Here is a 26,705-nt window from a genome sequence, read left to right as displayed (position 1 = left end):
GAGCAAAGCAAGGTTACATCAAAAATGCCCATTCATGGTTTCTCCCCCCGCCCAGTGTCCAACAGTCTGTTTGAATTCCAGCCAATCCATAAGGGGTAAGATGTTTTGAGAACCTGGCAATTTAGCGCAATCAAAGCAAAGACACCTCCAGCAAGCAAGCAAGCAGGCCCCCTCCCACCAGAATGGTAGGCCCCAAAAACGATTACATAAACAACTAAGGCAGTAATAAATTAATAAAATGTAAGCAGGTCAGTTAGAGGGGTCTAGCATTTACAACCAACTACAGCATCTCAACAGTCACATGTTCAACGTTCGAGTGTTTGCAATCAGTATGTACCATGTTTCCACGAAAATAAGACCCAACTGGAAAATAAGCCCTAACATTCATAATATAAGCCCCACCCCACCAAAATAAGCCCCAGTTAAGATCGTCAGCCAGATGGACACATTTAGTACTGGATTTTCTCGAAAATAAGACCTAATGCGTTGTTGAAAAAAAAAATCTTCTCAGAGTCCAGTCCAAGCCGGGAATAAACAAAATGGAGACTGCTTTAGAAAGAAGGTTGCAGTTTATTGAAGAGGAGAGCCAGACCGAAAGACGGCTCTGGAAAAACTGACCACATGGAGCATGTATAGACCCATGTTGCTTTGCTACCTGGGAAATGCTGGGAGTTGAAGTCCACGCATCTTAAAATGGCTAATGTGAGAAACACTGTTATAGAGTATAGTTTATGCCAATGTGGGCATTTAAGCCGTTGTAGATTACTCAATAAGAGATTTGTGTGTGTGTGTGTTTAAAAAGACAGCTTAGAGGTGTGAACTTATCCAGAGAATTATCTTTCTCCTTGCCCAGCTATTTCAAGTCATAAACCAAACAGCAAGAGTTAAGTAGATCATTCACATGGGCAGTAATTTAATTCAAAGATTATTGCCTCATACAACATTTGAAATCTTAAACTATTAGAAACAATGAATGTTTCTAATCTTTTTTTTTCTTAGCCTTCCCATTGTTAAACATATAGATTATGAGCTCTCAATTACAGTACTTGCACTCTGGGTATTTATTTACCTAGAGAATTCTTTAGGAAAATGTTGCCAGGCAAGCAGCCTATAAAGTAACAGTAATAGAGTTGAAAGGGGCTTGGAGGTCATCTAGTCCAACCCCCTGCTATCACAAGAGACCTATACTATTTCAGACAAATGACTATCCAGTCTCTTCTTAAAAGCCTCCAGTGATGGAGCACCCACAACCTCTGAAGACAAGCCATTCCACTGGTTGATTGTTCTCATGGTTAGGAAATTTCTCCTTAGCTATAGCTGGGTTTTCTCCTTCATGTCCTGCCTTCTGGTGCTTTGGAAAATAGGGCTACCATTTTGAGACAACAGCCACCACATGCTCTTAACATTTCAAATGTGTCCAAACGGTTGCCAATCCCTGTCCTAAAAGACATTAATATGTTTTAATTTCAGGAAATGAAGCTGCTAGAACTTCTAAAATCTAGTTTCCACTTTTTTAAATGAAAGATGGACATCTATCACGACTCAGATTCTCGCTAACTGCCAAGAGCGAGCAACCATTAACAGGATACCGATTGGGCAGAAAATATGGACCGAACATAAATAATAATTTATTGGGTTAAAAAATATTTCCTTTCATTCAGAATTGGGCTGCTGATTGCTGATTAGTGTGCTTTGGGGAAAGTTCACCCAACTTCTCTTGAAGTGATTGCAAATCAGGAGTTATTTGAAAAGTTGGGTACCTGGAGAAACAGCTTTTCTTCCAATTGCAATCAAGATTGATAATACCAAATTGATGGAGGAGGGAATACTCTGAAAGCTGTTATTGATGGAAGTACAAGCGGGTTATACAAAAAATAAAAAATAAAAAGGAAAAAAAAAACCCAAGTCTGCTTTGGTGGAAGGAAAGAAAGAAATAGAATATTTAACAGGCATTTCTCAAGGCAACCTAACTTGATCTACGCAGGTTACTGATTTGTTTCTCCTGAATTTGAGGGTCTAAATTACTTGGTTTTATTTCTGCTTGGCTGAGGAATTCTGGGAGTTGAAGTCCACAAGTCATAAAAGGGCCAAATTTGAAGACCCCTACTCTAGACTAAATCTTACGATCTTTGGTGCTCTTCTCTGCATTCTTTCTAGGGCAGTTTCATATCACCCCTAGTCATAAAGCAACTCTGATCCAGCATTGAAAAGAACTAGAAAAAAAATCATCTATTTTCTCTCGCAAACACTGAATATCCTTCTATCGCAAAGCATAAAACCAATCTCCCTTTTTGATCCAAATCATATCATAATAACTTTCTTATTATACTTCTTCGGTATTGTTTACAATTGTGTTTTCCATGACGGCTGCAGCAGATGTTTTAATTCCCTGCATATCTTATCAGATCATGGGATCTTCTGATTTGGTGGTCTACAAATAGAAATAATATATTAAATATCTGCGGGGGCTGTACAGACTGAGTCACAGTTTATGAAGAACATTAAAAATCAGAGGGATGCGACTATATTAAACCCCACTGATTTTAGGAGGGCTATTCATATAGGTAGAGAAATCTGCAGTCAGGGGTGTCTACGGAGGGGGTCAAAAAAATCAAGATGCCCCCCCCCCATGCAATCAAACTGCAAATGCAACACAAAAGGGCAGGAATGCAATATTGTAGGCTGACTCTACCCAGTGCCAGGTATTCGATCTTGACTGGCTCAAGGTTGACTCAGCCTTCCATCCTCCTGAGGTTAGTAAAATGAGGACCCACATTGTTGGAGGGGGGGCAATATGCTGACTCTGTAAACTGCTTAAAGAGTCCTATAAAGCACTAGACAGTGGTATATAAGTCTAACTGCTATTACTATTTTGGTTACCGTTTTCCTTTTTTTAAAAAAAAACCCTCTTCCCAAATATATCCCTTGTTTGGATTAACTCAGTGTGCAATGAAATATTAAGAAATGCTATATATATATTATCTAAGGATTATGCTAAACCAGTCAGCATGTTTTGTTTCCCTATGTTGCCAAGGTTGTGAACAATTCCCGGCTGTATAGCATTCAACTTTAATGATCAGAAGGGGAAGAATTGTGTTAAACCATGTCCGACTGTATGTGTTTTCATAGCCATAATTCTAATTCTGTCATTAGATGCGTTATATATAGAGCTTGTTATGCATAGAGCAGATCATTAAGATGGTAATCAATAAGAATGTTTCAGCCTAAATTCTTATTAACAGATTTGTCAACCAGTTTTCAGGAGATTTAATGAAATCTGCTCTAATGAATTCTAGTTATTCAGAAAAGCAGAAACTAAATTGGGCTAAAATACGCTGCAGGCTACAGTAAATTATCATTAATCAGTTAAGCTATTGTAAACCAGAAAATCAAAAACAACGTATTTTATATTTTAGCTTTCTGCCGATTGATATACTATCCAGATATTTTGGATCAGGCATTCTCAATTTTGGAAACTTTAAGATATGTGGACTTCAACTCCCAGAATTCCCCAGCCAGCCAAAACATGTGTCCAAGGGCTCTCAAATATATCCTATTTTTTTCCCTCCAGCATGAACAATTGACACCAAACCATCTTTAAAATCTGCTGGGGTGTCCAATAAACAGGAAAAATATATTTAGAAGAATAACTCATCTTAAGATAGAATGAAATAACAGAGTTAGAAGGGACCTTGGAGATCTTCTAGTCCAACCCTCTGCTCAGGCAGGAAACCTATACCATTTCGGACAAATGGCTGTCCAGTCTCTTCTTAAAAATTTCCAGTGTTGGAGCATTCACAACTTCTGGAGGCAGGTAGTTCCACTGGTTAATTGTTCTAACTGTCAGATAGCAAGAGAAATTCTGGTGAGAGAGAAATTCCCTGAGGATGGGGGCTCCAGCACAAGTCTGGAAGCTCGGAAGACTAAACCTCTGATCCTGGTGACGGACCCAGATTGGATCCTGCAACATGATCCATGCATATAGGTAGTCCTCAATTTACAACAGTTCGCTTAGTGACTGTTCAAAATTACAGCGGCAGTGGAAAAAATAACTTATGACCATTTTTCACACGATCGATGCAGCATCTCCACGGTCATGTGATCAAAATTCAGATGCTTGGCAACTGACTCACATGTATGACGGTCGCAATGTCCCAGGGGTCACGTGATCCTCTTTTGCGACCTTCTGACAAGCAAAGTCAATGGGGAAGCCAGATTCACTTAACAACCAGGTTACTAACTTAACAACACAGTGATTCACTTAACAAATGTGGAAAGAACTGTCGTAAAATGGAGCAAAACTGATTTATTAATGTAGGCTGTGCCAACCTCTATTCTAAAATACTTGTCAATTATTATTATCTTAACAAGACATTCCAGCTGTCTATAAATAAATTTAGGTCTAAGAATCTTCACCAACATATAATCTCTTTCTGAACTCCATGAGAGATCTTAAGAGGTGAAGACATAATTCCATTCATAATCTATTTATATCCTGTGGATTAAGAGCACCGCGTTTTTATCGAACTGATAAAAATGGAAGGGAAACCTGTATCTCAACATGCTCCCCAAAATTAATCCGCACAATATCCAAAAGCTTTTCCAGCATGTAACAAAAACACAGCTGCAAAATCCAGATTCTCACACTGCATTCCCAACCTATCAATTAAACAGTCTGATGTTATTTACAGTTGGTCACATTTTAGAGAGAAGAGGTTGAGCAGAATACATTATTGGTAGCCATACATTTTCCAGCACCAAAGCTGTGGTCAAAATTTTAGCACTGAGATCTAATAAATCAACTGATAGCTTATGTTTTCAAGACGATCCTTGCTAGACTTAATGTTTTTTAAGAAAAAAAAATTGGAATAATTCCATTTAAAAATGGTTCATTATATACCTCATGTACCTGGGTTCAACATGTAGTAGAATTAGGGGTCCTTGGTGTTCTCTGAGTTTGCTTGTTTTCTTGCAGTGCTCTGTGAATGCGCTGATAATGTTACCTAGTTTGGATAATGAAACGTCTCCAAGAAAACAGCCAAGCTCAGAGAGCACCAAGGACCCCACAGCCCTCCTCCTCCCCCTCCCCCCCCTCCTCCTCCTCCCTTCCCTTCCCTTCCCTTCCCTATGCTGGCTGGGGAATTCTGGGAGTTGAATTCCACAGGTCTTAAAGTTGCCAAGATTGGGGAGCCCTGCTCTAGTCTACTAGAGGAGAATAGTTGTCTGTGTAGGGAGGGAATCTACAGAAATCTCCCTCCCTCTGCCTCCCTCACACACACACACACTATAGTCACAAACTCAACACCCTGCTTGCTTTCCTTTCCTTCCAGGTGCCAAGGTCCCTTGTCTCTTCTGTTCCTACTGCACGTGTCTTTCAGGCGAACTGCACATCCACTCTAACGGAACAGGAGTCTGCAATTCTGCACTGGGGACTTTTTCCACAACCTATGCAAATCCGGGTGACTCATGGTGGTTTGCTGAGCGAAATGGCCCCTTGGATCCTCTCCAACGGCTGGCTGGCATGCCTTGGTGAGATTTCCACTACAATCAGCCTCTGGGTTTCAAGCAGCACGCAGACTCGGAGGAGTTTCGAGAGCATCTCGCAGGCGGCTTCGCCCGAAGGCGGCCACAAAACACTCCTGGACCAGATGGAGAGCTGCTGAGGTGACTCTTTGCTAGTCATTTCGGGATGCTGTTGACTATTCAGACTTTGATTTTCCCCACCCTGGGCTCAGTTTCCAAAGAACCCCCCCCCCCACTGGTGCTGGCCTTCCGAGGATGCTTAAGAAGCCTAAAAGATGTCTAGGGGCTCTCTGAAAAATGAGACGAACCTGCTGCTACAGGTTGATATAGGCCATCTTCCTCATCTTTATTGTCACACAGTCAGGGATGAATAGAATTGGACAGAGACTAAGGGAGGTCCCTGTGCAAAGTTCATGCATAAAAACACCATTTTGATACTCCTGTGCTATGAAGTAGCAAGACATCTTTTGAATATGCAGGAAACTTCCCTACCTCCCTTTCCCTCTCTCTCTTTTTTCCCTTCTCCTTCCTTCCTTCCTTCCTTCCTTCCTTCCTTCCTTCCTTCCTTCCTTCCTTCCTTCCTTCCTTCCCTGATGATGTTACCTAGTTTGGGTAACGAAATGTCTGAAAGAAAACTGCCAAGCTCAGAAAGCACCAAGGACCCCACAGTTCTCCTTCCTTCCTTCCTTCCTTCCTTCCTTCCTTCCTTCCTTTCTTCCTTCCTTCCTTCCTTCCTTCCTTCCTTCCTTCCTTCCTTCCTTACCTACCTACCTACCTACCTACCTACCTACCTACCTACCTACCTACCTACCTACCTACCTACCTTCAGCAAAAAATCCTTCCTCGTATCCAAGTTCGGATGTTAAATTTGGCAGAAGGATCTCTCCCCCAGAATCACACCTACAGAAAATGGTCTAGATGTTCTTGACAAAAACAGGACGGATTGCAATTTGAGGGAAGCTAAGAGGAATGTGAGTTTCTGGACTACCTTTTCTGAACATTTGCTTCCTCACTACACATAGTTGTGTACTCGGTTACCCCTAATGAATATTTGCGTGGTGACCAGAATTCGAAGCAATATTCCAAGTGTATGAGGTGCGTGAAGATTTGAACGCTCAATGCAATGAAATATGAAATGAATCTACTATACATCGACAGCTTAGAATTGAAACGGAAAGGAACTGGATATTTTCAGCCAGAAGAACATGCTGCTTTACTGGGAGATGAAAACAAAAGAGAATGATGTTGCTTTCACACTATGGAAAAGAAAAATAGAAGCAAAGAGTGTACTTAGGCATAATGGAGTCAATGATAGACTAATTTCAATTGGACTTCATAGACAATTGTTTAATATGATTGCCTAAGTTTATGCACTGAGCACTGATGCAGAAGAGTTTTGTGATCAATTTCAATCTGTAATTGACCAAGGAAGATGTGTTGTTTTGTGGTTGGGGAGTGGATTGCCATAGTTGGAAATTGTCAAGAGGAAAATGTACATGGCCTTTGAAGAGAAATGAAGCTATTTGCAGAAGGATGCTAATGGACAGATAGAATCCAATTAAAGGAAGACCCAATGAAGAAGGAAAGATCAGATTGAAATTCAGTACAGTAAAGATCTCAAGAAACCTTAGAAGCTATATCCTATTTACAAGAACTCCAGTGCTAGAAGATCAGCACTCCGATAATTACCAGGTTGGAAAACTATAAGAATTGATGGGATATTTACGGAAATATGGCAAGCAACCAAAGGAGAATAAATAAAGATTCTGTCCAAACCATGTCAGCAAATCTTGAGTGGCCAACAAGCCGATGTACATATCAATACCAAAAAAGAGGACTCAACTGAATGAGGAAACTCATAAAATACTCTTTCACATGCTAGTAAAATAATGTTTAGACTAATTTATTAGAAATTAGAGCCCTTTCTGGAAAGGGAGATGCCAGATGATCCGCTGGTTGTAGAAAAGGCTGAGGGACATGAGATGTTATTACTGATCCATGCTGGATAATTGAGAAAGCCAAAGAATATTAAAAAGGAGTTTTTTTTTCTTTTTACAACTCTAAAATCCCTTTCTTTGGAGTGGAGTCAGGACAACTGAGTGGACTGAGTATTTACTGGCTGGATGCCCTTCCTGTCACCTATGTGGAGTTCACAGCAGATATTTCCTCTTTGGGCCCTGATAGAGAAACATCTGCCGCTGCCTAAGATTGAACTCTCAACCTTCTGAGTGGGAGGCGAGCATCTTTCCCTCTAGGCCAGCAAACACGTGGTAGTTTGCAACTGTCTTGACTGGGGAAAAAAATCACCACGAGAGGAGCTTTTCCTCACAGCTTACAATGAGGTGGTGACACCCGAGGAAGAGAAAGTCGTCATCTTGTTAGCATTTCAAGAAATAATACTCCAATATCTACAACAGATGTCACAAATGAACTGAAGATACTCTTCCTAAATGGGCATTCTTAAAAAAAAAATTCCTCCACACATAACCAGCCGCCCACTGATGGGAAGACAATTAAATAGTCAATAAAAAGGAGACATTAACACAAGAAAGCGGTTTTGTCTCTTTCCAAAGAAACGGGTAAATGGAAGCGAATATGACAGACACCTGACCTTGAAGGAAAATGAAGTATTTTACTCAGCCACAAAATCTTTTGGCCCTGTACGTCTTTTCTTTTGAGCAGTGTAGGCAGTTGATCTTTTTGGCAGGTTTCATGCAATATAAAGATTATTTTTAGATATAAGAACAGATACTCCATTTTTTTGAAAAAGGAAGTTCATTCCCACCTATCAAATGTTCACTTCAGAAGATCTCTAAGTTCTCTAAGAATTTGGATCTTATCCGACACAAAGTTGTGTGTCTTAACTTGAAACTGATTTTATGAAAAATATAAGGGCAACCTGATAATGATGATGATGATAGTAGTAGTAGTAGTAATAATAATAATAATACTAAAGTTGGAAGGGATCTTGGAGGTCATCTAGTCCAACCCCCTGCTCAGGCAGGAAACCCTATAGCATTTCATACAAATGGCTGTCCAGTCTCTTCTTAAAAACTTCCAGTGTTGGAGCATTCACAGCCTCTGGAGGCAGGTTGTTCCACTGGTTAATTGTTCTAACTGTTGGGAAGTTTCTCTTCAGTTCTAGGATGCTTCTCTCTTTGATTCGTTTCCATCTGTTGCTTCTTGTCCTGCCTTCAGGTGCTTTGGAGAATAGCCTGACCCCCTCTTCTTTGTGGCAACCCCTGAGATATTGGAATACTGCTATCCTGTCCTCCCTCGTCCTTCTCTTCCTTAAATTAGACCTACCCAGCCGTTCCTTATATGCTTTAGCCTCATCTTTATTGCTCTTCTCTGTACTCTTTCTAGAGTCTCTTCCATTAGGAAGAGGACAGGAAGACAATTATCCTTCCTTGAAGTTGCTCTGAAAGAACTGATAACCAGCAGCAGATTAGTTATCTCTGAATATAAAGTCTCAATTTTCCCATCCTGATTAAAGTGTGTTTCTCCCATCGTCTCCTTTTCTATCATTCTCTTCCTCCTTTTCCTTGTCCTCTGTTTTTGAAAAACAGAAATCCCTCATGCCAGGAAGCTTTCATGGTATGCATGGATGATCATCCATCAGCTTCCAAACCAGCTATGCTGAAGATATAAGCTGGGTCACAGAAAGTACCAACAGCAAGTGCCTGCTTTTAATTCCAAACAGGACCTATAGGAGGGGTAGCAGTTGTGCTAGAAGGCTTAAGGTAATGGAAGAGTTGGTAACAGCTCTTATTTATTCTGGGTTAATATTTATGAATATTTCTGGCAGGTGACCCGACAATCTTTGCTCCTGAAATATGCATGAGCAAGATCCTTCTGCTGGAATTGCTGTGGTCTGGAAAACACACATCCAGCAATTGTGAATAGCAAATAGAACGCAGCATTGCTACAATCAGTAAAATACAAAAATTAGTGTATTTTCACACAACATCTGCCACCGAATTGGAATGGTGTTTATAGGCCCTGCTGCTGCCCTCCTTCCTAAACCTTCCATTTGGTCGTTTGTGTTTATTTAAAAACCCTTCTAAATTTAAGTCATATAATTTCAAAGTTCACCCTTTAAGATGGCTTTAATTGGACTATAACTTGCCATTAGCTTTAGAAAAGCCTTTCCTTTCCTTTCCTTTCCTTTTTCCTTTCCTCTCCTCTCCTCTCCTCTCCTTTCCTTTTTCCTCTCCTTTCCTTTCCTTTCCTTTCCTTTCCTTTCCTTTCCTTTCCTTTCCTTTCCTTTCCTTTCCTTTCCTTTCCTTGTCACTGTTGACTCCTAGCAACTGCCTGGACAGGTCCCTGAAGTTTTCTGCACATTTCTTTAGTCTTTGATATCTGTAACCAGTCAAGAGTTGTTAGGTTGCCGTCAAATGAAAGACAGTCAATTACTGCCATCTTCTAAACTGCCTATCAAACATGATTGTGATGGCTGCAGTACAGCAGTTTCACCAAATTCCTAAGTGTACAACACATTTGCCCCAGCTAAACGGAGAACTGGTGCAGCGGAGGGGGTTACACTGCTTTAACAGCAAACACACGGCATTCTCAAATAGAGCCCATGTGTAAAAAACTAAATAAATAAATCCTGCTTTCTAAAAGAGCTGGGTGTGAAGAGGAGTTCTTTTAGAGCTTGCTCAGCAGATCTAGTGGAGGTGGGAGAGAATGTATAAAAGAGTAACTAAGAGTAATTGAAGATGGTTTTATTGCTGACATAATTCCAGGAGAAAGCTGCAGCAAAGAAGCCAGATCTTTATTTAGCAAGGTATGCTCTTACAATCCTTACAAAGGAACAGGCAACCTCCAGAGGTAGCACAAGCAACAGGGCAAAATGCTGAGGAACGAAAGTAAATAGACACAACCCGTGTATAGATTGTTTCAGGGATTCAATCTGAGTTGGTCATACGGACCAAAGGTTTATTCTTCCAAGCTTTCGGGCTTGTGCTGAAGCCCATCTTCAGGGAATTGCTTTCTCCCTGGAATACGTGCTATGTGTTGTATTTATATAGTTCCTGGTTGTATGTAGCTTTTAATTGTTGATTAGGGTGTTAATGGTGTTAATTAAGCCAACTATTAACACCCTAATCATCAACTAAAAGCCACACATAACTAGGAACTATATAAATACAATGTGTAGAACAGCCCAGTACACATATTCTGGGGATGGGCTCCAGCACAAGCTTGAAGGAATAAGAGAAGAAGACACGTCTATGGAGATTTTCAGCCATCCAGGTCATCGTTATCCCAAAGATGCTTTTTCATGAGGCAACTGGACTTCCTTGTTTTTCTTTGAAGATGTTTTGCTTCCCATCCAAGAAGCTTCTTCAGCTCTGACTGGATGGTGGGGAATGGAAGGATTTATTTATATTCCTGCAGACAGCTGTTCATTTGCATTGTTTTAGCGCATTGTTAAAGTCCACCTTTTGGACAGAGAGGACCGCTGGTTTGAAAGAGGGGTCAAAGAGGCCATCTATGTCAAAATTGAACAGCCCTCTCTCAATGGAGGTGGAGGGATCCGACATCCTCTATCTCCAGTCTACAACACAGTCCTTCCAAGAAGGCTCCACACCCATCTGCATTACTCAGGTGACCCTGAGGACACAGATAAGCCTCCAGGTAGCTTTAATGACTTGTTAAAAGAATGCAAATGAACAGATGTCTGCAGCTGGCAATTTATGACTTGTGAACCAAGTCCCAGAATCCCCAGCCAGCATGGCAACTTTAAGACTTGTGGACTTCAAGTCCCAGAATTCCCCAGTCAGCATGGTGTCTGGAGCCCCCTGGGGTAAAGAGTCCATGGGTGGTCTTCAGGGATAAAAAGATAAAACGGGAGTGATCAACAATGTACATATAAACCAGGTTTAACTTTGCTTTCTTATCTCATGCCTCTGATTTTATTTATTTATTCATTACATTTAAATAGATTTTTTTTTTTTTGGTCTTACCATTGCTCACTCCTGTTTGCCCTTTGTAGAACGAGAAATCAAACACAATCTATTGACTTTGACATTAAATTATTAGCAGGGGAAAAATCATTTCTAAAATGAAGACTTTTACAAAGTTAATAAGTGGCTTGTTTTTTTATAGCTTCCATCAGCTTTGATTTCCCCTACCAACTGGATCCTGCAGCCTCCCATTTGGCTAAATAAGAAAGTAATTATAATGCCACATTTTGTTTAGCTTCTATCCTTTAGCGCTAATTACCGAGGATCATTTATGAGCTTCCCCCACAGAAAATAATTGCCACATGCCTCCTTAAAAGAAAGAAAGTATCTCCAGTCTTTTCAGGATATAAAGGATAAACACCAATTAAAAACAATTGCACCAGCACTTCACAAATGAAGCAAGAGTGTAGCAAAGATTTTAATAAAATGAAACTAACAGACCATTTCTGGAACGTTGCATTGACATTAGAAATAAAAGAAAATTTAAAAAAGAGAATTTCTTTCTGTTAGATTAGTGACAGAGAGAAAAAAAAACCACTGTATAAAAAAAAATCCACTTTCCTTTTATTAATTTCTTCAAGGAGAAAAGAGATAAAGCAAGCCCTTGCTCAAGAGTTTAAGAACAGCTGTTCTGCATAATTGAGAAGCTATTTTTCAGAAATGAATAGCCAGATAATATAATTTGTCTTTGTTATCTCATTTTGCATGCAAGAAACTTTTTATGCTCAGAACACCGTCCAAAACAGAGTTTTTACTTTTTTAAAAATCATTCTTACCATTTCCCATCTTACCGCAAGCTTCCGTATAAAAATCTGTTTTTTTTTCCAACAGTCTGCATCCTTCACTATTTTAATTCTAAAACCACCTGCATTCTAAGCACATCAGAATTAAAATCTGCTTTGTGTGTTAGCTTGGACTTTACTGCATTCTTGTTCTTTTCACTCAGTAAAATTATTCTTATTTGGGACAGACTAGCACAGAGAAAAAACAGGCAGGATTAAAGAAAATTAACCCGTGTTCGACATTTTCATCCTTTTAACAGAAACCCGACTTCAGATGCCAATGCAAATTCTAATTCTTTTTTTTACCAAGGCTGTTTGCATGTCAAATGGAGAGAAAAGCACAACTTTGCTAAAGGTTAACCCATTTCACAAGCTGAATGTATTTGTGGGGGGGGGGGGAATATAGCAGCAAGTTCAGTGCAATTTCCCGGCTAACAACCTACAGTATGATTGCAGCCAAAACTCCATGAACTTAATTGTGGTAATTTATAGGGGGCCTAATTTATTTGTTTGCTGAGAGTTATTAATCAGAGGACTGCCTCTTTTGATTGTGTTGGGGCACAATTACAATTAATGGCACGTTTAATGCTATTTTGTGTTACTGTTCGAAGAGGTACACTGCTCTGCTGGATACCAGTTGGTAGGTTCCAGTGTAGGACAAATTGTGGTAACTATTCATTGACAACTCACCCGTTTTGTGTAGCCCATGGCCTTCAGAATGGAGAGATTGAGTGTTTCCAGTGATGCCAACACATCTTCATAATCTCCCATGTGGTCAGCAAAGTAATCTGAAGACCAGGAAGAGAAAAGTAAGAAGGGGAGATGAACAGATCTGCTTCAAGGTTGATTCATAATACAGCAACTTCAGAAAGAGCACGGTACCAGCTGACAGCCTCTTCTAGTGACCGCTCTAATGCCTGACCATGGAAAGCCAACTGCTCTGCCATCCACCTTATTAGCAAAATGCTAGTAATAAATCACTGCCTCTCATCTTAGAAAGGGGAAAACATTAAAGCATAGAACTTGGATGCCTAATTTTCAGCAGCTGCTGTCGCTTCCCCACGTCATAACAAAAGAGAAAAGAAAAAGGAATTAGGGTGCAGAGCTGGCTTTCGAAAGAGAAATGGATAAAGCCAATCCTTTTGGAGAAAGGATAATGGCCAAACTCCATCGCATAGGCCAGGAACCTTCAGAAATAAAAAAACCCACAACTGCTATTTGGACGAGGGCATGCTCTAAACCATCTGTCCGACTGAAAAGGGACTAGGAAACCATTTTTTGCTACATTTTGCAAATACAGGCTTGCATTAGGACCTTTAAATAAGGGCTGAGAACACAGAACATAGCAGTGGTGGGATTCAAATAGGTGAACAACAGGTTCTCTGTGTGGATGCCGCTTCCGGAAGTCCGTTCTGGGCCTGGGCAGCAAAAAATTAGCTACCGGTTCTGCCAAAGTGGTGCAAACTGGCTGAACCCTGCCACTGGAACATAGAATAACAAAGTTGGAAGGGATCTTGGAGGTCTTCTAGTCCAACCCCCTGCTCAAGCAGGAAACCCGATATGATTTCGGACAAATGGTTGTCCAATCTCTTCTTACAAACCTCCACTGTTGGATCTTCCACAACTTCTGAAGACAAGTCGTTCCATTGATTAATTGTTCTCACTGTCAGTCATTTTGCCCTGTTAAAACAGGGGTGTCCAACTGTGACAACGTTCAGATTTGTGGACTTCAATTCCCAGATTTGGCTGGCTGGGGAATTCTGGGAGTTGAAGTCCACATAACTTGAAGTTGTCAAGGTTGGCCAATCCTGTACTGAAATAACAAACGGGAAACCAGCATTCATTGTGCAATCAAGACATAAAAGGTACTCACCACACAACTCCTTGGTATCCACGTTACTTGAAAGGAAAGAAGAAACAGAAAAGAATGAGAATGTAGGGGAGGAAGGGGGGAAAGTAGAAAATTTAACTCTAAGCAATTCACAACCGGTTAGGCAGAAAGAATTTGCGGATGTGTTTGAAGGCGTTTACACCACGCTGCTGTCTTTGAAACCTAGCTTTCAAAAGTCACATGCCAGGACTTTTTCAGAACAAGGGTTCCTCAACTGGTCCTAATTGATTTTACAATGGATAAGAGCACAACAGAGTCTTGTTCTCTCTGCTAACGAAGTCACGAATAGCAAGATAATCGATTAAGCCGTAAACTCTTCCCTGGGCAGATAATGCTGGCCACAATATTGTTGGAGATATAGTTGGGTGTTCAGGAATTCTGGAGCCCTGATATACTGCTTTTCATACATACTGTAGAGTTGTGACGGTGCAGTGGTTAGAAGGCAGTACTTCAGGCAAAGTTTGCCCACAGCCTGGAGTTTGATCCTGACCCGCTCAAGGTTGATTCAGCCTTTCATCCTTCTAAGGCCAGTAAAAGGAGGACCCAGACTATTGGGGGGGCAATATGCTGGCATTATAAATCTCTCAGTGAGTGCTGTAAAGCACTATGGGGTGGTATATGAGTCTAAGTGCTATGGCTATTGCTACCTAGATGTTTATGAGCTCCACATTCAGGCTGCTTTTATTGTTTATTTTTATTTTAGAGTTACAAGTATATTGTGTATTCATCATATATTTTAATCCTTTTAAAAAATTAGCTGGCTGGGTCACCATCTTCCTCATATGAAGTTCATTTCTCCCCCCCACCACCACCACCACCAAACAAGCCCACCCAACTGTTTCAGTTGCCACTGGGTTTGAGATAAGCAGAGGTTCTTTATCAACTGACTCTGGCAAGCCTATTTTCACGCTGCCGGTGATTGACAGCTCTGTCTTGCCCAGTAACTTCCAATCCAGCTGTCCTTAAAAAAAAAAAAAAAACCCTAGAAAATGAGAAAAAAAAAACCCCTCAGCCCCAACGCACGGTCATGTCACCTTCAAGTCCTTTTTCGGATTTAACTCTTTCTTCCCGCCTTAGTTGGAAGCTGTTATAACGAATAACTGTTATAAATCGGGGCTCAATTGATGCATGTGATGAATCAGAATGATCTGCAAGATACTGTATGAAATGAGCCAGCAGTGTGCTGCAGCTGCCAAAAAAGCCAAAACAGTGCTAGGCTGCATTAACAGAGGGATAGAATCAAGATCACATGAAGTATTAATGCCACTTTACAATGCCTTGGTAAGGCCACGCTTGGAATACTGCATCCAGTTTTGGTCACCACGATGCAAAAAAGATGTTGAGACTCTAGGAATAGAGTACAGAGAAGAGCAACAAAGATGATCAGGGGACCTGACGCTAAAACATATAAGGAACGTTTGCTGGAATTGGGTATGTCTAGTTTAATGAAGTGAAGGACTAGAGGTGACATGATAGCAGTGTTCCAATATCTAAGGGGCTGCCACAAAGAAGAGGGAGACAAGTTATTCTCCAAAGCACCTGAAGGCAAGACAAGAAGCAATAGATGGAAACTAATCAAGGAGAGAAGCAACCTAGAACTAAGGAGAAACTTCCTGACAGTTAAACAATTAACCAGTGGAACAACCTGCCTCCAGAAACGGTGAATGCTCCAACACTGGAAGTTTTTAAGAAGAGACTGGACAGCCATTTGTATGAAATGGTATAGGGTTTCCTACCTGAGCAGGGGGTTGGACTAGATGACCTTCAAGATCCCTTCCATCATCATCATCATCATTATTGTTATTATTATTATTATTAAGTCTAAGAGAAGACTTAGAAGATGATAATTAGTTCTAGCAAGCTGATGATTAATTGAATGGGAAATCACTCTGGTTTTGAGTTCTCTTGTTAAATAGACTTTGACCCAACCTTTGTTGAATACAGTATGGAGAGAACTTATCGAGGCTACAGAAATTCTAAAAGCACCTTTATTTTCTTTCTGTTTATAAGGTACATTGTCTTCACACTTGTAGAATATGTTCAAATAAAGGAATTAGAATGTGATCGATCATGGTTTTGCCAATGCTTCTAAGATCCTGTATGCAACAGGAAAAGGGAACTTTTATCAGTATCCGTCTTGTGATTCCATAAGGGATCAAATTGCCTCTTACAAACTAAGTAACTTAATAGTCTGTTTTATTTGGGGGTTTCTTTGTTTTTTAGGGTTTGTTTTTGTTTTATAAGTGAATTATCAGCATTTTTAAATATAGAATACCAAAAGCTAATTCTCTAGAGAGGGTGGGCGAGAAAGACACTATATAAAACCTAAGACAAGGAAAGGTTTTCTTTCACCAGCTTTATTTTTAGACTGACAATAGCTATGATATAATTGAGACTTGGAAGAAAGGTAAACACACAATGATTTGTTGCTACAGGCAACAATATTGGGAAAGCAACATCATAAAAAAGATCACTGCCTTGGAAATTTGTGCCCTCCCCCATATTTTAATTTCTTTTAATATATCACCTATCACAGAATCTCTCTCTCTCTCTCTCCATTATAATTGGTCAAGATGTTTAAAAGTTAATTATTTTACAATTGGTGCCTTCATTAATATTTTCTATCACGGTTCTTATAGGTACTTGGTACAAGGTAGGATGATATTTATTTATTTATTCATTTATTCATTCATTCAAATTTCTTTCCCACCCATGACACTTGCATGACTAATGCGTGATTATGCAGGTCATTATGTCACCTTGCAAATGAGATCATGACATGCACAACATCACTTACATTATCTGTATGGCAGCTGTTATAATTCTCGCTCTCAATATTGTTTTAATATGTTTGATAACTGTACTGAAATTTTATCTCTGTTTGTGGCCCAGAATTCCTTTGGTTCAATTGGGCAGCCATATCAGTTTGTTGAATAAATAAACAAACGGTAAATCCCTGCCCTCTCCTTGTGTGAAGACAGCAATGTTGCGGTTGTGTCTTCAGATGGTGGTAGAAGGGCTGCAGTGAAGACACCAGGGTCTCATAAAACAAGGAACCAAAAGATGACCCTCTAATCTATAAACCATTAAAGAAAAAAAAAACCCAAGTAAGATCTCAAGATGATGATACCCGAAATCACCTTCTCCAAACTTGGCTTCATGCATTTTATTTCCCCTGATTCCGCCCACTTGAAGCACAGTCCCAAGAATTCAGGACAATTTTTAGCTCTGCGTCTGAATTTTGCAATAACCAAAGAAACATGCAGTCTGAAACACATTTTCAACTAATTGCTAACCTGGGAAGTGAGAATGAGGCTACATTGCTTAACAGTGTGGGCCACAAAACATTATCTAGCTTTCCTACTGTGAGGATGGTAGGAAGGAATTCTGGACAATAATAGGCTCTGAATTATTTAAAATGTGAAATTATTAGAGTAATCTTAAGGAAAAGAATGGAGGAGAAATACGGTGATGGATGAAGTGACGGAAGACTTTCAGAACAAGTGCGACAGGTTCACCCTCTTTCCATGAAATGGGAGGTTAATTTGTTGTCTAAATCCCAGATAACAGTGACCTTTTTGTGATAGACTTGGGTAACCTCATTCCCTTCTAGCACTGATGATGTTCCCTAGTTGGGTAATGAAATGTCTGCAAGCAAACAACGAAGCTCAGAGGGCACCAAGAACCAAGTCAATCCTGAGCTACAGATATTCTCTTGTGTGTCGTTAATCTGGATAGAAAATCTTAAGCCAAAGATTTTAAAAAATCCTCCTTGTAATATCTGATGCATGGAAAGCCAGAGATGCTTTTGGCTGCTTAACAGAAGATTTCTCTCTGCTGGACCAGATAAAAACCCAATTGCTTCTCAATCCACTCACCTAAACTGAAAGAAAGTTTGGCCACTTTGGAGTCTGAAAGAAAGGCCAAATACATTTCAAACTTTTTCACTTACACCAGGTTGGGTAGCAATAACTGGTTTTTTCCCCCTCAGCTTTTTCTACTAGCATTTCTTGTCATAATTAATTGCTTTTTAGATGTACGTTTTTCTTCTTTGAGGAGTGCTATTTATATGTGCACAGATATTTTCTGCTTCTATGCACTGTGAAGTGTATTTTATATGGAGCAATTTTATCCTGCTTCTAATTTTATCTGCATCTTCATGTTATCTCTGGTTAGGTTTGGCCCAGCAATTATATATTTTCATAGCTTTGATTTAATATATATATATATTATTTTGGCTTTTAGCCCCTACTGAGTATCATTTATTTTATTTTCTTGCATTAGACTATATTGAATTGAATTGTGGGATATTAGCAGATTTTTTTCCCCTGCAGAGCTTTTGTGTGAAAATTTCTTTTTTTGTGACTGCGTCATTTTTCATGAAAAGAAACTACATATTTCTTTTACTTCTCTAAATTAGACTTTCAATCAGTGGAAGGTTCACGATTCAGGTAATGAAACTTTAATTAAGCCTTAAAATATAGTACAACTATATTTGGATAATGGCTATAAGTATATATAGATTTTTCTCTGGACTGAAAACCACTGATTTAAAAAGTTCTTTAAAAAATACGACAAGTGACAAACGGGCAAACAATGGAAGGCAATTACAAAATTTAAAAAGGTAATTATAGGAAACATAAAATCCAATACAGAGAAAGTACTCAAAATCTATTTGAGCCTAAAAATATAGAAATTGCATATAGAAAAGCAAATTTCTTTGTTTGCCATTCAAAGGTGTCAGTGTAGGTTCCCAGCATGTCTCTCTAGACCAGGCATTCCAGATGTGGGATACCACAAACACACCCTCTCTGTGTGATCAATTGCCCCAATGCCCTTGGCATTGTCTGTGCTCCTGACTACTTCCCTTTGCAGTCAGTGGCAAATTCGCCTGACCATCGACCAATAACCAATAGCCAAGACACAGTGAAGACCTCCTTGTTTTGTTTATTGCGATAAGCGGGGAGAGAGGCCACCAAATCTTGGTTCTCTCCAAAGTTCATCCTCTCAAATCAACATTTTTATATATTCCCTACACCGGCTGTCCATCCCTCCTCGTTCCCCATTGGCTGAGGTACTATGAGATTACATTCTCTCCAACGACTTCTACATATTTCCTGCTACCCTCCCCAAACATACTAAATCATATATCACATGTGCATTTAAATGAGCAGACAACGTATGCAAGGTGTGTCAGATAACATTCAATCGCATATTGGGCATGCTCTTTTAACTTGTTTATTGTATGGGTTCTTAGAACAACAGGTTCTTTCCTGTTATTCGGTTAGTTTTAGTTTTCCTGTTATTCAGTTTGTTTTGTTTTACCTTTACCTATTTGTTTTACCTCTTTTCTCTTGCAGCTACTTCCTCTTACAGCTACTTCCTCTTACAATTAATTCCTCTTACAAGTTCAAATTTTGAAGACCTTTCATTTATTCCTATCAGCAAGGTCACCTCCTGAGCATCCCAAAATACAGGAGAAGGCCAGGCAGAGCCTGAGGGAGGAGTCAAGAGAGGAATCAGCCTAGAGTCATTACATTCCCACAAGTGATCTAAGTCCAAATTCTTTTGAATTCTGTTGACTCTTATCCAGCATCAATTTAGTGCTGACCATTAGTCGATTAGATTCTTGTGTATAGACATGAGCAATAAATCAGCTTGACTAGAACCTATGGATACTTAGCACCTGACACAAGCCCAGACACAACATATCGTGACTTTTCCCCCATTGCCCGCGGTTTTGGTGTGATGCATCCGGCCCATGGGCCGGAAGTTTGACATGCCTGGTCTATTAGATGGAAGCAAATAAAGAATTGGACTCAACTGGAATTCACGGTGTCGTCTTTGGCCTTAGGCCTGACATTACACAACCTCAAAAGAACATCCCCGACACCATGTGCCAATAGAGTCCTCCCTGTCTCACTTCTTTGTGCACAGAGTTCTCAGTGGCTCCACCATCGCTGTTGATATGTCAGCTCAGTCCAGGAAAAGATGGAGAAGTCAAGGCCTGTCCTGACGGGGCAAAGCAGTTAAGGAATCTAAAGGGACTCACCTGGTGTTGTCAGAATCGATGGTGTGAAAGAGTTTCTCCAACTCCTCCTCGTTAAGAGTCCCATCGGAAAAGAAGGCCTGGAATTCTTCCAAAGACAATTTCCCATCATCTGTAAGTAATAGAACAGAAGGTGTGAGGGATTAACAGGAGAAAAGGGGGAGTGGGTGCAGAACAGAGGTCTTCTAGTCTAACCCCCTGAATCTTCCCAAGCATTCAGAGAAATGGCTTTTCCAATCTCTTCTTAAAAGCCTCCAGTGATGGAGCACCCACAACTTTTGAAGGCAAGTTGAGTGTTAGGATTGGTTGTAAGTCCCTTTTTTTTCAGTTTTACTGTAACTTTGAACGGTTATAAGTTGAGGTCTCCCTGTATTAAAAAGGGATTCAAGCTAGCTATTCCCTGATGTACAATGGAAGGAAAGATAAACTCTATCAGACTTGCAAGATTCTGCTATAATGGTCTGTCTTAGTGAAGTGTAAATCTGGTTAGCCAATAATTTCCCTAGAAATGCAACTGCTGGGAATAAGTCACGTTCCTCCCAGATTGAATAACACCAGATCTGGAAGAGGAGGAGGGGAAATAAATCACTTTGGATTATCAAAGCTGGCAAAAAAACCCAGATGCCTGGTTATTTCTGGAGATGCGATACAATTGTGAGAAGAGTAAATGATTTTTCTGTTGTTCTGATGCTGCTAAAAACTAGCGGTATTTCATATCGTGCCATTAAAGCTTACAGAAGCATTGAAATATGCATTTTTGTTCCTGGAATAGCTATGGAAACGCAGTGGGTCTCCAGACTCTGAATCAGTGAGCTTGGTTCAAAGCGACACTCACAACTGCAAAAGCAAAGCAATCAAAACGTGCACGGAGAGAGATGCCACTTTTTCCATGCCACTTTTCCTCCGCCATTAGTAGAAATACACCTAGAACAGGAACCTCCATTTAAAAGAGGTTTGACAGATAGGCTGCGCGACTTTGGGCCAATCGCCAGGAGGCTGTGAGTTCTAGTCTTTGCCTTTGGCAAGAAAGCAGTTGGGTGACTTTGGACCAATCACCAACAGATGGTGAGTTCTAGTCCTGCCTTAGACATGAAAACCAGCTGGGTGACACTGGGCCAATCACCAGGAGATGTGAATTCTAGTCCCACCTTAGACCCGCAAAAGCAGCTGGGTGACTCTGGGCTAATCACCAGGAGATGGTGAGTTCTAGCCCCACCTTAGGCATGGAAGCTGACAAGGTGACTTTGGGTCACTTCCTCTCTCTCAGCCCAAACCACCTCAGAGGGTTATTGTTGGGAAAATAGAACGTTCACTACCTTGAGTTACTTATAAAGTACTAAAGGTGGGATTAAAAAAAATCTTAAAAAAGAATCTGTGTTTAAAAACTGTAATAGGTATTGTCCAGGGCAAGTTATTCATCCATACAATTATACCGTCTGAACTATAACTATTAATTGATTTGGCTGAACAAAGAGCAAATGAGCTTCAAGACAGCCCCAGCTGAAAATTCTACTCACACTGAGTAATTAATACAGACCTTGTACAAATACTGTAATTAGAAATCTGCACACAGAGCTGGAAGGGGGGAATTATGTAGGATTTCTCTCTGGCTCAGAAAACATTTGTGGGAATTTCTCCTTAGTTCTAAGTTGGCTCTCTCTTCTTCCACCCATTGTTTCTTGTCCTGCTCTCTCTCTTCTCTCAGTCCCTGAAACCTTGGAAGCCTGCTATCCCATCATCCCAATCCTTCTCTTCATTAGACGAGATATATGTAGCTCCCTCAACCCTTCATCATATGGTTTGGCCTCTAGACCTTTTCTTATCTTCGTTGCTCTTCTCTGCCCTCTTTTTAGGGTCTCAGACCCTAGAGATGGATCTGTTCAAGTTCACCTCTTGCTTTTGGATGCTGCCCCTTAAGTTTTAAGTGGAAACTAAACTTTTAAGTGGTTGCTCTTAGAAGAGCAATGAAGACCTGGCTCTTCACCTGGATCTTTGGCAAGAAAACCGAGACCCCTCACATCATCACATCTGCCTTCTTTTTTTAATCAACTGCAATTTCTTTGATAACAGAATAACCGAATTAGAAGGGGGCGTGGAGGTCTTCTAACCCACCCTCCTGTTCAAGCAGGAGACCCTATATACCATTCCAGACAAGTGGCTGTCCAGTTTCTTCTTAAAAGTCTCCAGTGATGGAGCATCCACAACTTCTGGAGGCAATTTCCGTTCCACTGATTAATTGTTCTCCCTTTCCCCTCAGCATGGCTGGCTCAGGAATTCTGGGAGTTGAAGTCCACGAGTCATCAAAGAGCCAAAGGTGCCTACCCCTGCCCTAGCATCCTTGAGCTTGGGTGATATATAAAAGAGCATGACCTCGTTATTATTTGGAATGCTGTATTTTTCTTATTCTGCAACTAATCCATTTCCTTTGGCTGGGCTTCTGTTCGCCCACTTTGGAGAAAGACCCACGTTTTTTCCCGTTGCTCTAGATTTTATACCCCTGCTGGTCAGAACGTCTTTGTGATCTCAAATGAGAGCGCAGCTCCATAAATGTTGCATGGGGCCCTCAGCCCCCTCCCGCTGGCCAAACGCAGCAAGGTTCCTGAGGCTGCAGCCAGTTAAGCCTTTCAAACGTGCGCAGCCTTTTAAGGAAGACTTCTTTAATAGGGCAAATTCTGCTAATCAAAGACCTTTTCAAAGAAGCACTGATGTGGTTGGGATGGGACTTAACCTGCGTCTTCAGGGGTCTGTAGCAAATCATAATTTAGCCATTAAATTCCCAGACCAACAAGATGCCCGCTTTGTTTTGTGCTCTTCCTGATCAGCTAATGAGTGTTTGAGAAGAAAAGGCACATCTCTCCACCTACGGGGCTAAAAAGCTAGCTGGTCTGGTTCATCTCTGGAGATCAAATCATAATTAGTGCACTTCAAAGCTAAAGCAGCCATTTAAAAAAAAATACAGCGATTGGCATCAAAATAGCAGAAAATTATGGTTGCCCCTGACTGCCCCATACCTGCCATTCTGTTCTTTTACACAGGGACAGATTGATCAGGATTTGTTTTCCTCCTATATCAAAACAGTGTAGCACAGCTGCTCACTACAAGTAGCCCTCAATTTATGACCATAGCTGAACCCAGAACATCAATTGTAACTCCTGCTGGTCATTAAGTGGATCACCACATGACTGACCCAATTTTACATTTTTTGCAGCAGCGATTAACTGAATCTGCAGTCATACAAGCAAACCCATTCTCCGCAATGGATGGATTTTGGCTGGAAATCAGAGGTCAATGCTGGTTTCCAGCATCATAAATCATAGTGGTTTGCTGCAAACAGCTGTAAATATGGGTCAGTTGCCAATACCCAAAATGCAATCATGTGATCACAGAGGGCTGGATGTTGGAACTTCAAATCCTTATCACAAATACCTTTTTTTGGGTCCATCGTAATTTTGAATGAGTGTAAGCTACTTAGCAATTTAATAAGTTGAGGACTATCTGTACTGGGATATTTCTAAGAAAAAGACACAAAATGCACAGGCTTGGGGGAAATTGACCAAAAAGATGAATGCACGGAATGTTTCTAAAAGCTTCATGGTTTCATGTTATCTGCCTTGATGATTTTAATGTTTTTTATGTTGTAAGCCACCCAGAGTCATTTGACATGAGATGGCTAACAAATTTCAAAATAAAAGCTATTTGCAACAGTTGCATACAAATATATGTATCTTACAAGAAATGGCATGCAAATGTAACAGCGGACAAGGAATGCAAGACAAAATAGTCTCTGAAAGAAGTTTGTTTGAGTTTTCTTTAACTGTCTCTTGTTGTCACAGAAAACAAATGATTCATGTTGCATATGCCTTCATTTGGCTATTTGACATCAAGTTGTGCACACAAAGGTCTGAAAGTAAACTTGTACGACTTGAGCAAATAGACCTAGGAAGATTAGAAAGCTGGGTCAAGTTTATTTCAGAGATTACTTTATCCAGATGGTCAAAGCACCAGAGGAGGAATTAATTTGGGTGATAATTTAATATTTGATATCATATTTGAACTGAGTTAAATAGCACTTCCTAATTAATTTGCAAACAAGCTTGTCCTTACCTTTCCCTTTCTCTTTAGGAAAGCTGCTTGCAAATAACATTGGCATGAAAAAAAAAAAAGGGGTCGCGCAAACAAAATGCCATGCAAATTTGCACGCCGAGATTTAAAGGAGCTCCAATTTGTTATGTATCGAAAGACCCAGAGGATTTGGTTTTTTCAACATATTCTCCAACAAGCGGAACAAATAATCCGGAGCAATTATATAACGAAGAGAAGAATCCACTTTGGAGTTTCTGCAGAGTGACTAAAAGACGAGGATTTGAGCGTGGATTTGATTTCTTTAATTAACAATTTGGTATCCTCCTCTGCCTTTCTTGGGAAAAATTCAGCAGATTTGTCAGCATCGAAGGGTGGGGGTGGGGGATTCAGCAAATGTGCTTCTTCTTGCGTGGGCAATCATTTGTCTAATGCAGGAATAATTGTAAACATGCCTTCCTAACTGTCAATTCACAGTTGACACAGTGAAACGGAGAAAACCCTGGAGGAGGAATAACATTTAGGAGGAAGCACCAAGCAGGCGTTAATTTCGTTGCAATGTATTTTTGTTCGGTCTCCGGCTCAAAAGGCTCCCAAAATTTCCTCCATTCAAAATGTCTTCTTGGAGGTTTAAACAGTGGGATTTTTAAAGAGCTGATCAACTTTTGAAAATGGTCTAAGGCAGTGGTTCTCAACCTTTCTAATGCCGCGACCCCATAATACAGTTCCCCATGTTGTGGTGACCCCCAGCCACTTATACATCACCAGGTGCCAGGGGCGTGGCCAAAGAAAATGGGAAAAAATGGCGGACAGCCTTGTTTGGCGACCCCCATGAAATGGTCGTTCGACCCCAAATGGGGTCCCGACCCACAGGTTGAGAACCACTGGTCTAAGGAAACTACCTGATACCAATTGTTTCTAAATTGAAGTGCAACAGGCAGATTTGATCTCTTATTTGACCTCCTTCCAGATGTTCACATCTTTTTCTTTGCTGATGGGAACTGGTGAAATGTATGTTTGTGTGTGTGTGTTTGTGTTTGTGTGTGTGTGTGTGTGTGTATGTAGATGGATGGATGGATGGATGGATGGATGGATGGATGGATGGATGAATAGATAGATGATAGAATGGCACAATAAAATACAGCATTAGTGCATAATTTTTTTCCCAAAAAAACAGCATATAAAATGTATAGCAAAATATAGAACACTAGAGCAGTGAATTATTTTAAAAACAGACAGTACAGGTGATAAATAAAATTATGAATAGAATTAAATTATGTATCAGTAGTCACTGGAGTGACTAAACCTATGGCTGGGTATCTAGGTCATTTAGACGTTGGATAGCAGTGCCCTTGAGATGGTGTATTTCATGTAGGGATCCAGGGAACCTTCTGAGGGGGCATTCTGTTGCAATTTGATGCAACATTTGAAGGACTTCACAATCAATCAATCAGAACAGAGCTGGAAGGGACCTTGAAGGTCCAGCCTCCTGCTCAAGCAAGTGACCCTAGGGCCTATACCCTTTCAGACAAGTGGTTGTCCAGTCTTTTCTTAAAAACCCCAGTGATGAAGTGCACACAACTTCTGAAGGCCAGCTGTTCCACCGGTTGATTGTCCTCACTGTTAGGAAGTTTCTCCTTAATTCCAGGTTGCTTCTCTCCTGGATTAGCCTCCATCCATTGTTTCTTGTCTTGCCTTCTGGTGCTTTGGAAAATAAGTTAACCCCCTCCTCTTTGTGGCAGCCCCTGCTTCCTGCTTGAGCAGGGGGTTGGACTAGAAGACCTCCAAGGTCCGTTCCAACTCTGTTATTTTGTTATGTGTTAAAGTTGACAAGTTTGGAGACAGCTGCCCTAGATCAATAAAGACTTCCAGGAGTTCATGCGGCATCTGTTTTTCCTGATCTGGTCTATCTCAATAGTTCCAGATGAAGCTACCCTGATTTCTTACTAGCTAACTGAAACGTTAAGTTCTTGCCAAGAAAGGCATATTTGAAGATCTATCTGCCATTAATCAAATTTCCTAATGAAAAATGAACATACTTAAATTCTAATCAAGCCATTTTTTTCTTCCTGATGGGCTTCTATAACATTAGATAAATAGTCACTGGCTGATGCTTGCTAGGTTATTTTTAAGCTCGGATCAATTAGAGCATAATATTTCTTCTCTTTGGGTGATCTAGTGCAAGGGTCTTCAAACTTGGCCCGTTTATGACTTGTGGACTTCAATTCCCAGAATTCCTCAGCCAGGCACGCGTATTTGAACACATTGTGTTCAAAAGCAAAGGGAGCAGAGTTGTTTAAGGTTGGAAATGGAAACGGAGCAAATTCAGATTTGGTAGATAGGCCTGTCTCTATGGCTACAATTACTCATGTTCTTTTACTAAAATAATTTCTGTTAGCCTAGAATGAGAC

General features: G+C 40.4%; 1 protein-coding gene across 1 annotated transcript in view; it reads right to left on the bottom strand.

Annotated features, from left to right (window-relative positions):
• NECAB2 (N-terminal EF-hand calcium binding protein 2) overlaps window positions 1–26,705 on the bottom strand; it is a 52,420-nt gene that overhangs the window by 15,835 nt on the left and 9,880 nt on the right. The window contains exons 3-5 of the mRNA XM_039353791.1: window positions 20,218–20,326; window positions 14,148–14,173; window positions 12,965–13,062 (exon numbers count right to left, since the gene is read on the bottom strand). Coding sequence (XP_039209725.1) covers window positions 12,965–13,062; window positions 14,148–14,173; window positions 20,218–20,326 — 233 coding nt within the window. The remainder of the gene's footprint in view (window positions 1–12,964; window positions 13,063–14,147; window positions 14,174–20,217; window positions 20,327–26,705) is intronic.

Source organism: Crotalus tigris, unplaced genomic scaffold, assembly GCF_016545835.1.
Source record: "Crotalus tigris isolate CLP2741 ecotype Arizona unplaced genomic scaffold, ASM1654583v1 scf7180000018525.42219311030:4301911, whole genome shotgun sequence".
Classification (NCBI taxonomy): Eukaryota; Metazoa; Chordata; class Lepidosauria; order Squamata; family Viperidae; genus Crotalus; species Crotalus tigris.
Note: the sequence above shows the minus strand (reverse complement) of the source record. Positions and strands in the feature narration are given on the sequence as shown.